Raw genomic sequence first — 15102 nt, forward strand, 5'->3', positions numbered from 1 at the left:
ATCTCGGGATGCACTGGATTACAAAGGTGATCATGCCAAGGTAGAGAAAAATAGTCAGAGAAGTACAGATTCAGGGCAACTGCACTGATATTTTTCTATGCCCTAGAAAGCAGGGTCAGATTTGCAAGAAGATAATGATGATTAAGGAGATGACTATCAGGGAGCAGCAAGGACCAGTTGCTTTTCAAGGGTTGAAGATCTATAAGCTGAGGGTTACCACAGCACAGGCTGTGCCCTTACTGAGGGGGGGACCATCCTGAGCACAGTGGGCAGAGCAGTCCATTGACAACCCCCCATACAGCAAGAGGATGGACCAGGGGCAATTCAGGAGCAGCAGGAGACAGGCCCAGAAACAAGCTTACAGCATAGGTTCAAAGTCCATGCAGGAGGCAGAATGAGAGACAAGCCACAACACACGAGGGGATCCACCAGGATGGACACTACTTACAGCATAGGCCCAAGGTCCATCCAGAAGGCAGAGGCAGGGATAGAGGCAGGGATAGAGGCAGGGATATCTACAGCATTGCTCAAACAGGGACTAACAGCCCAGGGCTAAGCTTAAATGGACGCCCCAAGCCAATGGACAGAGAGGTAGGGATCCCAGGTGGGGCTGGTCAGGGCCATTAAAGTCTTTTTAGTGCCTTCAGGACCCTGATAATAGTTCTTTAATTGCCACTTGATCAATATCATGGGAAGCTTTAGGATATTCGACTGCTAGGAGGCATCTAAATTAAAAAATACTTAAGCTTTGTAGATTAGGAGCTGGCAATCCAGGTGGAGGGAGCTTGAAAGCAATGTGTGAGGCACAGAGGCTTACCTGAGATTCATGCCATCAATTAGGAAATGTAACCAGTTTTCAGCTAAAGCCTGATTAGTTTATGACCAGGATTTATATGAATACATAAAAATGTATTGGTACAGCAGGAGAAAGACTGAGATCCAGGAGCTTTCTGTTTCACATCTCTTATATTGCACTTTATCGTCAATGTTGAATATGTGACACTCCATCACTCGACATACTGATCCTTAGATACAAAAGTATTTAGGCCTGTATGGGCTTTTTTCCACAGTGCTCATGGCTGCAATAATTGAGTACTTCAGAAATGTTACGGAACTTATTTTTATGACACCTCTCTTCATCTGCTTCTCCTCATTACTGTGATAACTCTAGTTGCCTCCAAGGATCATTCCCATTCATCAGAGCATCATTGTATTGAGAGTTCAGTTGCTTTGACGAATTTTTTTGAAACTGGATGACGCCTTCCAGAGTTATTGTGGTGAATGGATCAGAAAAATAGATGCCCTGGCAGGCAGGCAGACTGTGTGATCGTGTAAGCCTCCCCGTTCCATAAAACCAGTCTGAGGGTACTATGTGCATAACCTGTAATAGTTTGTATTCTTGCAGTCCTGCTTTCTGAGTGCGTTCAGCCAGGGTTACTCATGTCACTAATGCATGTTATGAGTTTTGAAAGATGAAAACTGATGCTTTAAATACTGATGTTCTGGCTGCATTAAGCTTCCAGTTTTCTAATCAGCTTTTGCAAAGGGTAGAAGTTTATAGACTGACATACTTCCAGCTAGAGGATATTATTAGTCCAGGAAAGGAACAAAAATGCTATGCTATACTCTCAGTCACCATCACATTAGATTTAGTGATCACTTGAAAGCAACCTCTGCTTTTGTGTCTTGGTATAGCCGCTGTATTCTCAGGTGGTGGTTTCATGATGTAAAGTCTTTGGGGGAAATCTCGATTTGGGACATTTCTGCTTTCCTTATTACTTCTTTCTATGCTATCACCTCCTGCGTTATGCCTGGAGTCATGTGTAAATTGGACTGTGAAACTAAACCATTCTAAAAAAAAAGTTAAAACCACCTTTTTTTTTTTTTTTTTACTTGGCACTAGTATTTTTGATCTGGATTAATTCCCTCATCTGCCTCACAGTACAGTCGTGCTGTTACAAGTCTGGTATTGCTGCCAAAGGCTTTGATTTGTATGTCTACCACCTGAGCAGCTTTGAATCAGGACACAGAGGAGGTTATAGCTTCATGGATTTTAATGCCAGGATGATCAGTTCCTATCATTTAGCTTGACCTGCTATGCTAAGCCATTAATTTCATCCAGTAGCTCTTCCATGGGGCTCAGTAATTTCTGGTTGATTTATAGCAAATACTTTAGAACTATATCTTGCAACGGTTCCAAGAAATTACATGATACTTATTCACCTTTGACTGCACAAAGTTGCTTCACCTGAATTCTGATCTGCAGCTGAGAGAGTAGACATTTTCCATCTGTTTGTCCAGCAATTTTTTGAACTCTGTTCAGCTTTGTATAATACCTGAAGCCTCTTGCTTTCTCTCTGCCCATTTCATTTCTTTTACCTTTTTTCCTTTCAGTAAATGTGATCGTTGCTCTTTCTGCTGAGCTATTCTCAGTCTATTTTGGGGCTTTTTTCCTAATGAATGAAGGTTAAATTTGGAAGCCTTCCAGAACAGAGCAACTGTTGCTGATTCAGAGAAAATGTTTGTCTTTGGGCTCTGTATTCACTTTGTAATGTCACCAGAGCCATTTCGGATACAGCAGTTTGCAATGACATCAGAGGCTAGTCCCTTACCTGCGTTTAGTGAAATGCCTCTTTCTGGGTCATTTTGAGTGGTTAAATACAAAACAGCCTCTGCTTTTCCGCTTTGTTTCTATTGCACTTCAAATTGGCTCTGTTGTCTCGCCAAATTAAGAGATGTATCCATGCAAATTTACAATAAATCCTTCAATATCAGGTCCTGAGGAGGGCACATATGACTTTTAAGAGGCTAAATTAAAAATTTCCTTCAACTTTTTCAAATTCACAAAGACCTGTAAGAATGGGTGGTTTGGGAGTAAGTCCCAGATTACAGCGTATGCCATAGGTAGATTGACAGTTCAAATCAGGAATGAAAAAAGCCATTATTTTTCTGTGTCACTTGATGGTTTCTGGGAAAAGCTCTAATAAGTGAATGTGTCTAAAAACTAGTATGCATATGGGTGTTTTCTGAGAGAACTGAATTTCTGGCTCATACTTGGTCATTTTGGTAAATTAGGTCTGAGGGAACTTGGCAGGAATAAGCAGAGCTGGGACACTTGTGGCAAGGCCACCTGAGCCCATACGGGTTTTGGTCTCCACAGCAGTGAGTGAATGACCTGCCACCACTTCCAAATTCACTAAATAGGTAATGGTGAAGAAAAAAATCAGTGATAGTGTTTAGTTGAATATTCAGACTGGCATCACTAAGCGCCTTTTGAACAGTAACAAAAGCACAGGATAAATAGACTGGAAGAGGTACAAAATTCATGCTTCGTGTGAGGGAGTATAACTCTGTTTGTGACAGTTTCAAGACACAACTCCATCCTCTGCCTGAATTCCCCTCTGTCAGCCTTTACACACCTGCCTGGCTGTGTCTTAGCCCACATTTCACTCTGTTTTCTTATTGTTTTCTTTCTCAGTGCTAACCTGATTTTTATTAATTTTTGGGCTAAGCTGTCCTCGTATTTTTACTGACAGGGCTAACAACTCCATTATCAATCTGTAACAAACCGCATGCAGGTAACAGCTGTCACACTGAAACGCAGCCCCTGAGTTAGAGCTGGTCACCGGCTCTTGGTGAGTGTCTTAAGAACGGAGGAAGCACAAAGTGGAGCGAGGCTCAGTATTTTAATAAGTGGATGCCTGAATCGCAGCGTAATGAGTAAATACCACCATTCACATCTTCTGAAAGTGAATGGCACAAGTGAGTTTGATCTTGTTCAAGGCTTTGTTCCTCATGCCACCGAACAGTCTGGCCTGACTGCCAACGCTTGCTGAAGAAAGACCCAGAATTAGTTTTCAGGTGAGGAGGAAATGCGATAAGCTCTAGATTCTGATATATGGGCAAGGATTTGTGGATTTACAGGTCAGGTATAATGGGTTAGCACACTGTGGGTAGTTCAGAGAAGTTTGGACATGACCTGTTCATTCAACAGGCAAAATAATTCTGTCATTTACTTTGTAATAAGCCTGACTAACTCCAGCAACTGTCTTGGGTGAGCTGGGTTTCTATTAGTTAATCCACAGTGGCTCTAGGGGTGTGTGATTGAAAATCCACTCCTAAAGTGGGCCTGTGAGCTCTTCTCTGAATTTTTACGTCTGTATTGAGTGAATTTGGCAGCTCCCATTCAAGTGAAATTATGTTGAGTAATGGAATAGATGAAGCCAAGAAAAAAATAGTTTTCTGCAACTTCTCTGCAGATGGCTGCAGCTTGGAGAGTGGGGGAAGGGCGGGACTGGAAAAGGTGCAGAACCAGCAAAATTTATAAGGAATCTGGGAAGGGAGAAAAAGGGTGAGAAAGTCCATGATTGAGCAGCAAATACGTGCACAGCAAGGAAAGGATCCTAAATGCCTAAAGGGTGCAAAGCTACTCACCAGGACCCTTCCAGCACAAGTGTGAACCAAGGCAAAGAAATATTTGTAGGATTTTATAACTCTTGCACTGAGTAACATGGAATTTGTTTATAATCCTGCGCAGAGTTTCTCCATATTTTGTATGCACCTGCTGCCAAAGCATTAAAATGCAAACTCCATGCACTAACAAGGTACAACTCTAGAAAGATTTGCTTAAATTCCTGGGAGATTTATTGGGAATGAGTGAACTGGCTGAAAGGCCTTGAAAAGCCTTGGTAAAAGACTGAAAACTTTTGTTCTAGTAACACGTAGGTGAGCTGAGGACAGAAACAACATAGCCGTCTGTTCAGTCCCAGGGGAGCTTAAAAACACAAGGACTTAATGTATGAGGCCAAACACAGCAGCTCCTGTGATTGTCACATCACAGCAAGTTCCTAGCATTGGTGGCTGTGTCAAATTCAACTTAGGGAGACAGGACAGTATATATTGCATGGAGCTTAAACAAAAGAACCCCAGAAATTTGCTGTACTATGGGACATCAGAGAGGTATTGGTAGCAAGTGGTGGCTGATAGCTGTGAGATGAAGCAGTTATTTCTCTCTCTTAGACACATACACACACAGGGACTCTTGTAGCTTTAATGTGATAAGCAATCCTTAAAAGAACTATAAGGCATATTTTACCAGCCCTAAAATATATTTACAAGTGTTTCCAATCAAATGTTTCTACTGGCAGGCCTATTATGGTTCTTTCACAGAGATGAAAGTAACAGAGAACATCACTTAAGTGATTAAAACAACAAAAAACACTATTAACGACAGCAATTAAGCAATAAAATTAAAATACATTTAAATAATTCACCCATAGCCATTGCTTTTAAGAAAAGCTGTGTTTAAAGGCTAATAATTTCAGATAGGAAATTGTTTCCTACCCCATCCCACAAAATAAGAGACGGTTTCCTACAAGTAAGATGAGTGTCTGCATGGGTGGATCTGTAGTGAGCCCTGATGCAGGAAAGCATTTAGGCATGTGTTTAAACGCCATTACTGAATAGACATGTTTTTCTGATTTGGACTTCAGAAGTAGTAAAAAGCATTCCCACAACAATAATAAAATGTAGGAAGAACTTGTTGACTTTATAATTACAGAATTCCTGCTGACTGAACCACTATATGGATCATACTGTCAAAATTGTGGTTATTCGCTAAACCGTAGATACTCAAAACATCATGTTGATGGTCTGAATGCCAGATGCTCTGGCTGCAAACCACAGGTTCTCAGTAGAGCTCATGGAGAACCTGCATGGGTATCAAGTTAAATGCACTGCTTGTAATGAGAAGAGGGTAGAAGGACAGCCCGCGCACCCCATGCGCAACAAGCAAATTAAAGATGCGGTATGCCATGGTATATTGTCAGGGCATACCAAAGTAGCCAAATTAGCCATCTTTCATAAAATGAAATAGCACTCATAGACTAATTTAATATCAGAGCTCAACAGAAAGCAGGGTATGTCCTTTCCAAAAGGGAGCGTGTTGGCCAGTGCAGGTTAGCGAGGCTGCACAGTGACACAAAAGTTCTCCTGCTCTTGCCTGCGCTTCAATGGGCAGTGCTAAGTGGAAGGGCAAGAGATGGGCAGAACCTTCTACGGAACCATGTAGGAATGGGCCCTGGAACCGTTTTAGACCTGACCTTACCCAAATGTCAATTCCAAACTGTGTGAACTACTGCATACATGTGTCCCTGCTATTCCAGCTGAAATGACTGTAATGCAAAGTAGTGCTGATACTGTTGGGAGGGGAGGACAATCTTGTTAAAGTCTGAGTCTATTCTAGTGTTGAAGAGACAGAAAAAACAGAAATGTTCACAAAAACTATGGAGAGGAACCCAGGTTACAGAGCTTAAATCTGTACTGAACAGGACTCTGAAACCTTTTAAGATCTTCTCATCATGACTGCTACTACAGGTTTTGTGCAATTCTATGAGATGCCTGATGTAGCATCTGAGTCAAAACTATAAGAAAGCCAACCAGAATGAAAGAATTTTTTGAAAGGAAACACCACAGACACCAACCCAGAGGTGTGCTTCAATTTGGACGGTAAAATATATCCGTATTTTTGCTTGGATTCAAATGTTTAACAACTCAGAAGGACAGGGGTATTGATGTTTGGGTTGGCCAAGAACCAGCTCCTGGCAGTAATGGAGGCATTACTTTAATGTGCCGGTCTTCCTCACAGTCACTCTGAAACAACAAGAGAAGCATGGTATATATATATATGGAAGGTTCTTTTTCAGATTTATTCACATATTCTTCAGTTAAGGTTTCCTATGACTTTTGTGAGAATGTGATAAAACAGGATCTTCTGGGTGTGACCTACAAGACAAGTCTCAATATCCTTTTCCAACTTTGATCTAAGTAATCGTTTGAGAACTTAACTCGTTTAGAGTCACGGTTTTGAAGGCCATTTTCCCCTAGGAAACTAGGAACTCACTAGAACTATCCACTAAAATTAAAGAGAACCTTCCCATGATGCTCCCTTGTCATCTTCTTTATTGTCTCTGAATACAAATATCTGAAACTTTCTCATCCATCTGCATGTTCCCGCAAGGGTTCTTGTGAAGTGCTTTGCTCCACTGTGGGTAGCAAAGGTGTCAGTGACACCACTTTCTTTTCATGTAGTTCATGTAATGCGTGACTACTTTTTGCTCCATAATTTACATGATCTCCTCCTGTGTTTTCTGATCATTATGGGTAGAACTTGAAGTCCATATTTAGTTTTAATTTTTGAAGAGAAAATCAGCACAGGGATCTCTTTCTAGAATTTATTCTCATATGATCTAGAAGCTCTTGAGAACTTTTTTTTTTTTTTTTAAACATTCCTGACGCTACTCACGTAGCTGACATACACAGGCGAACTTTTTCCTAAACAAAATCTGCTCTTTGAGTTGCCAGCTACAATAGAGAGCACCTCCTGCATCTCCCAGTGCTGGATGTCATACAGACTGGAACAGTGTGGATCAGATAGCGTGAAAACTTGAGCTGGGGATTATCAGTAGAACTGCAGAAGATATTTGAAGTGGAGGTAATGTTTGCAAGAGATACGACAGCTAAGTCACCTAGAAAATTGCTGTAGAAAAACAAGTTTTACCTTATGTAACCTCCATTATGCCAAACAAGGAATCTTACTTAGGACCAGATTCTGCTCCCTTTGAAGTAAGTGGAAAACTTTCCATTTGCTTCATTGTGGAGGATCAGACCCACAGGGAGTCTAGTTTGTCTCTGTAAACAGGATAAAGAAGCAAAAGAAACATCCGCGGCAACTTGTAAGAATTTCCTGGCAGTGTAGGTACCAATAATTAACAAGTAAAAAAACCCTAATACTTTATACAAAAACATTTTAATCCACATTCGTTTTTCTCTGTCCATACTTACTTCTCATGCACTAGAAAGACAATTGTGAAATGTTTGGCAAACAGAAAGGACTTTGGTCTAAATTCGGTGTTCTGTCCATGTGCGCTTTCTGCTTTGTAAACTTTGTGTGTTCTAGAAGCACCCCTGGACTCAGCCAAAATGTGTTGTCAAAGCAGATCCTAAACCTGACAGCTCTTACTAACTTTGTTGGAGCTTAATAAAGAAACAGTTTACTGTAGAGCAACACATAACTTTGTACATCTTACAACAGCAACACCTGGGACGGGATTGTGTTCCGTTGCATCCAATGGCAGAAGATGAGGTGGATTCAGGGGGCCAAGTCCTGGCAGTTGTTTCCCTTATAGTGGCATATTAATGCCCTCCATTTAAAAGAAAATGCTTCTCTGTAGTTTCTGTGGCAAAATGCAATCTCAATAATTTCCCTCACTGACATAGGAACTACTTGTAAGAGTTTGAACAATACAGGCTGTGAAATTCAGGCAGGATAATTTCGTCCTCAGCTATCATAAGAAGCTATTTAAGCTGGGTATGACATCTCTGTGTCTCCTTTTTTTTGGCCTGAGGAAAGGAAACAGTAAACAAGAAAACAGCACTGTCAATAGCAACAAACCTCAAATTCAAGATATGTTTGTCCAGAAGTTTCTTGCCTATTCTTTACAGCTCCCATCTTCATTTCTCAAAGTTTTTCCCCTCTGTGACATGACATTCTCAGTAGTTAATAAGGGAAGTGGGATCTAGATAAATTGTGTTGAGGTGGGTGCAGGCTAGTTCCAAAAAAAGCCATATTGAAAGAGTAATTACTACTGTTTTGCTGCCAAAATGAGAAGTCAAAGGACGTTTCCATTGGATCCTATGGAAGTCTACTTTGAACCTTGCTGTACTTAGTATTTTCACAAATGACTTGTGACCAGAGAGAATATGCATGAAACTATCTAGGATTTCAAGCTATGAGGAACGAGGTACCATTTGGAGGTTGATTTACAATTTGCAGCTTTCTTTCATCCATTCATTTCTAATACACTGTGGTGGTGTCTGTGACATTACTTCTCACAGAGCTGCATTTCTTGTTGGCAGCCTCAGTGGAGAAGCCAGAAGCTGAATGTATTGTCATCACTGAACTGACGGATCCACAGATAAACTCATCATTGACAGATCTTCGAGTAGTCAAAGATCATCTAGTCCCTACAAAATGGTCTTGAAAAGTGTTGGTTCAAAAGTGTCAAGCGATTTGCTTTAGTTTTCTCCACTATTTAGCCTCCACATAGTATCGATCTAGCAGTGTTAGAAGTATTACAAATGGAACAGATTTCTTTCAGGAGTAAGAAGAGCAGAATTAAAAGTTAGCACAGTTATGTTTCTTCCAAGACCTAAGTGCAGAATGATCTCAGCTTTTGAGCCTGTCCCATGGCAAACAATTACACTTGTTTTCTACATGGACTTGCTTTTGTTTTTGTTAACTACAGAAAATAAATACATTGTAGGAGGACTCTGAACTCTTAAGGGACCGAAACTCTTATTACTTAAGCCTTTCTGTGGAGGTCTGTGTTTTTCCAGCATTTTATTCAATTATGTGACAGCAGCCCAGAAAACGTGAAGCTGCTCTGCCTTCGTGCTGTGATATCACTCACACTAGCCACGTTAAAAACTGTGTGTCTTGAGACTTGCTTTGCCTGTGTGTTCCTTAAATGTTAGATGCGGTCAGTGGAATGAATCAGATTATTCCTGGACATGCAGTGTTTGTTTCTAACATATCTTTTCCCCGTCCTGTTTTCAGTCACCATGCGACTGAAAGTAGAGTGTTTCCCCTGTCTCTGCCAAGAAATTGCAAAATGACAAAGATTTTTGTTGCAATGTAGTTTGACTGATATGAACTGTATCATTGGTGTTCACCACTCAACAACAAAGGCCTTTTCCTTCTGCATGCAAGGAGATTACCATATTGTAAGATGCAAAGATGCACTTACATAAACTCCCTCATGCTAGCTACGTAAACCAAATCCTGAGATCTGTACCTGTCTGAACTCTCCCTTCACCACTACAGTATAATCATTGGTAAGCATTAGATAAAATGTAAAAGGATCCAGGAACCTGGCTCTTCCAGGAGTGGATTTTCACTGCGTATTTGAGGAAGACCTAGGGTGTAATGACTAAAGCACAGAAAAAATGGAGTAAAATACAATGACCATCTTTACTCCAGACTTGCATGAGCTGGGAGTAGAATTTTAAATTTTGACCACCTGAGGTTTCACACTTTCTGGTTAGTACAAAATCCCAAAAGCTAAGGAAGGCTATGGTAAGAACCTTCTAATCATATCTGCAGAATGAGGATCAACTGCTCTCCATGATCATTGGGGGTGAGAGGACAGGAAGGAATCACCTTAATTTGCAGCAGAGATTATTTAGGCACTGAAGAAGAGCCCTCAAAATGTCAAGATGGGAACAGCTGCTGAGGGTTGCTATTGAATCTCCTTCATCAGAGATTTCCAAAAGCTAGTTCAACAAGCATTCACTGGGGAATGGCTTAGGTGTGCTTGATCATACCTTTTTGCAAGGACTCAGACACTTTTCCAGCCCTCATCTAGGATTCTAGAGCTAGTTAAAGCTCTGGGAGGCTTCTCTCGCTTTTCTTACTGCTGCATTTGAATCCCTGCTTAGGCAAAGACTTGCTAATATCTGTGTCTGTGAATGGTGTGATGCATCCACCCTCTTGTCTCCTGGGGCATGAGTCACTCATGAAGTGCGTTTCATCAAAAGTGTTTCACTTTCTGCCCCATGAAGTCATTGATGGCACAAAAAGATTCTATTCCCTTGTGACTACTGGGGAAAAAGAATATCCAACATTTATGCCAGTAATATACACAATATTGTGTTTTCCTTTTCTGATGGGCAGAGTTTTTATTCTTCTACCAGCTGTATTCATTTAGCATGTTATTGATGTATTTGTTTTCGCTATATGTATATTTAACAGTTTGCAATAGGGAGGATGCACTCTTTAAAAAGCTTTTCTTCCTTTTTCTTAAGTGAGTCCATATTTATAGTTAGCTGAATCTGGTAATATCACCTAGTGCTAGAATACTGTAGCTGAATCTTATATTTATACCACAGATGGAACTGATTCAGAAATGATTTTGCAAATGTTGTGCAACTCATACAGTCACAATTATGTTAAAATATCTACCTCTGAACCTAAGAAATTTGAAAGGAAGACAATGAATATACATTCCATAAGAAAATAACCCTAAATATCAAGTGTGTCATGTATCTAAAGGGACGGAAATTAGATGAGGATGTAATTCTTCATGGATTTCCCATGTCAGAGTGCACCAGGGACTAAAGTTCTGAGAGTTCTTTTGATTTTCAAAACCCATTACAGAGACAGGCAGCCTTCTGGAACCAGTGGAGCCATTGACTAGTTTGAAGTGGCTTGAATTCTGTCTATGATGTATGTGTTTAGATGTACCTGGATATTTGGTTAGCATCATTTTCCTGTGACTGTTATTACAGTTCTTCTATATGATACTTGCAGCTAAATCAAACAGGAGACAGCAGTCATTCCCCCTGAATCGCAATTTCTGAGTATGCATACAAACACAACTCGCATCTTCTGCACTTCCAGGGTCAAACGCAGATAAAAGACTGAACAGGGAGGAGCTAGTCATAGTTCTATAGAATAATCTTCCTACAAGGTTTGACTTTTTAAAAAAACATTCTCACTTATTTTAAGCGGAATGGGCAAAATAGCGGGGGAGTGGAAATTATTTTCACATCCTGAACACTGCTGTCTACATAGTAACAAAACCACAGAAGGCTGAAAACATGAAGTAAAGGCTGAAACTCTGACAGAACTGCTCATGTCTCACAAACTCAGCAGATCTGAGATTGAAGAACTGGTGCTGAAGTTCTGGTCGGAGCGGTCTTTGCATCCGAGATTTGTTCAGTTCTGTGCAGGCTTAGAGGTAGATGTCATTCACTGTATTTGGGGTTGGATGTCTGTTCCAATTACAAAGCCCCTTCACAATTTGTAGGTGTTTTGAGGTCCAGAGCTTTCAGAAGGACCCGTCTCTTGCAATGCAATCAATACACATGGAACTGCAGCAAGGGTTGTAGGAAATGTTTTCGCAGAGTGGTTTGGGTTTCACTAGTGTGGATTGACGGTGCTGCCCTTTTTTTCGGTAGGCTTAGGGAGGCTTGGACAGGATCATACACAAACTGTACAGTTAGGCTGAGAGAGCACAAGCGGGTAATAAGTCTAGTAAGTTAGTGAATGTCTAGAACTCACCACGTTCTCCATGACTCCCGTCCTGTTGGCAAGCTCACATTCCTCTGCATGCCCATTGCAAAAGCAGCTTCCCCGGATGATCAGGTCATAAATAGCATAGTGGGCAAATCTCTGGGGTTTCTCTACCAATCCTGAACCGTGGCATGGACATTCCTGTCTTTTTAACAAAAGGAGGCGGAGGTTGGTGAGTTTCAGGAGATCTTGAGCCTCAGGACTATAGGGGTCTTCGATCTTGTTAGCCGGATTTAAGGCACGATAAATCACCTGAAAGACAGAAGGTACACATCCAAGAATATTTACAGGACTCTGCATACCCAGCAAACATCCCAAGGCAATGTTCAAGAAAAAGTAATAGTTCCTATTTAGAAGGCTCTGCATAAGCAGTTGTGGGGCTGTGACCGATCCCAGAATATCACAGCTGAGTTTCCACCAGCTGGCCAAGCCACAGCCAGTGACAGTGTACCTGCTTTCATCCCATTTCAGATGTGAGATAGGAAATGCCTTAGTTTAAACATCTCTCCCTGGGGTTACTGAGCCCAGTCGCTCCTTGCAGTTCAGCCAGTAGGTGGTAACTTGTCAAGTGCTGGTTACTTCCTTGTGTTTCTGAGCCAAGTGACAACAGTGTCACTCAGAGCAATACAAGGTTTATTGGCATAAATGCAGTATTAACGCCATCCAAGTTTCTCAAAGCATTTTAGGAACATGGCTTTAGCATGAGTTCTAGAGTCAGGTAAACTAAGGCACTAAGGGGATCTGTGAAATAAAAAGAAATGGTGATCAGAATTTTGGCTTTGTCACTTGAACTATGTGCTAGAAAACACAGCTTGCCTTAGGATGAGTAAGCATTGAGACAACCTTGTCTTCAAACAAAGTCAACTGGTTTATTCATTAGCAGAAGTAGCTACACAGCAAGGAGCTCGCAGGACCAAAGGCGCTTTGTGCCTACTGCCTGGCTGCAGGTTGTTGCTCTTTTGTCACAGCTTTTATGCTTTTTGATAGTTCTCTGGAGCAGCAACAATTTGGTTTTGAGTATCACAGTTCTAATGTGGAGTTTAACAGTGACTTAAGGGACATGTTGTATTTTAGCTCATGCACTGCTCTACCCTTCTGTATCTCTCAGGGTGTGTTTGTTGCCTTTGGGGAGAGGTTGACAACGGAGGGCTGCCGTGACAACCACAGCCCATGCCAGTGAGCTAGAGAGCTGGTTGCATTCGTTCCCAGGCTTAGATGTCCTCCACGGATATGAAAACTCCAATTTGAGAGCTGTTTTCTCCTCTGATTGAGTTTTTCCATCATAGCAGAGGGACTTGCCCTTGAGGTTCTTTGGCCCTGCTTTGTAAGTGGTGACAGTGCCTGTCTGACTAGCTCCTTTAGTGGAGTCAAAGCTTTGTTTCCAAGGGATTCCCTCTTTCTCTCTCTCTCCGTGGTTTTTTTTTTTTTTTCATTCTTTCTAGTGAACCAAACAATTTAAATACTTGCAGCATGTAAAATACTTTCGCTCTTACTTACTTGCAGGAGCCAGAAAAGAACTTGTGGCACATGCCTGGAAGACAATTCTGTTGCACATTGATGGCACATGGGGAAATAAACCCCTTTAAACTAACAAAATCAGCTGCCAGGCTTCACACAGAGCTACACCTGGCAGTACCACAGCAAAGGCAGTGGTACATTTCCCACCTGTCTGCAGCATTTTCTGTTTGGTTAGCTCTGTTCCTTTTTCTTTTAATTCCCTTCTGTTATCCTGTCTGCTACTTACAAAGCTGCAAACAGCCCTGTTTGGTGAGATCAGAGGTGCCCGTATTTCCTTGTTTGATGGAGCTATGGGCAAATTGCCCAGGCTGTGCAATGCAGGTGCCTACATTCCCCTGACCAATGGAGCCATGACAAAATAGCCCAGGCCTTTCCACCCCAATGTCTACATTCCCCCAGTCAATGGAACCATAAGCAAATGGCCCATTCTGTTTTGTCCAGGTGCCCAGCATTCCCCTTATTGATGGATTCACAGGACAAAGACCAAATCTCCTCTGGCCAGTTCCCCTAATCCAGGGTGGTCTGATCTTTTTAGTGGAAATCAGTTTCCTGAACCCTCTCTCCTTCTTCCCAGTCCCCTGTGGACCACACAGAGGTGGAGTGGTTTCTCGGAGTCCTGAGCACCTGGTCACATACAGACGCATGCTTCTTCCTCCCACATGGTCAGTTAATCTAAGACCAAGGCAGTGAACTGGATGGAATTGTTCTGCAGAGCCCGCTAAGCTCAGAGATCTCAAGGTAGGTTTAAAAACTGAGATGTTCATGGTTAAAAGTCCTTGTGAAACTGTTTTAAATTGACATAAGGCAGAGGAACCAAGGGTAAAGCATTCTGTTCAGTTACTGGTTTTTATAGGCTTGATTCTCACACTTAGCTTTCTTGTCAAGGGCTTCTTTAATATATATGCTTGGTAAAAATGGTATCTCCTTTCAGGATAGCTCTCCAGAGGATATCTAACAGATCACTGGCTTGAGAACATAAATGCTAGAGGTACTTTGCTCCAGGACAAGACGTCTGAAAAAAGGTAATCAATATGTCATTAGCTTCCACACTGGTCCTGCCAGTGACCTCCTTGTATAAGGCTGGGCAAGAGGCTTAATGTCTCTGTGCCCCAGAAACCCAGTTGGGAACAGCTGTGGATCTCCTCACAAGAGATAGAGAGCAAGGGTGAAAGAGGTGAAGAACAAGAGTTTTTACTGGGCCTCTCTGAAAGAAACGACTAGATAATGGCCAAAGTGTTTCTTTTTAGTCTATGTCTCTGGTGTTATACTTCTGCTTGATGACAATAGTCTTGCATTTTGCTATGTTAACTGCGAAGGAAATCTCGTGTATTGTATTACACTACCAGTATCCTATTTTGTATACAGTATGATAAGTTTAGACACGTGAATTAATGTTTTGGGATCGCCAGTCAATAAACCATCCTCCCCATTTCTTAATTGGCATCCAGATA

The 15102-nt window shown here is 41.5% G+C and overlaps 1 protein-coding gene across 1 annotated transcript in view; it reads right to left on the reverse strand.

Annotated features, from left to right (window-relative positions):
• Positions 1–15102, reverse strand: part of LOC134521592 (netrin-4-like) — a 53935-nt gene that overhangs the window by 20339 nt on the left and 18494 nt on the right. The window contains exon 4 of the mRNA XM_063348191.1: positions 12122–12385. Coding sequence (XP_063204261.1) covers positions 12122–12385 — 264 coding nt within the window. The remainder of the gene's footprint in view (positions 1–12121; positions 12386–15102) is intronic.

The sequence above is a fragment of the Chroicocephalus ridibundus genome, chromosome 10 (genome assembly GCF_963924245.1).
Source record: "Chroicocephalus ridibundus chromosome 10, bChrRid1.1, whole genome shotgun sequence".
Taxonomy (NCBI): domain Eukaryota; kingdom Metazoa; phylum Chordata; class Aves; order Charadriiformes; family Laridae; genus Chroicocephalus; species Chroicocephalus ridibundus.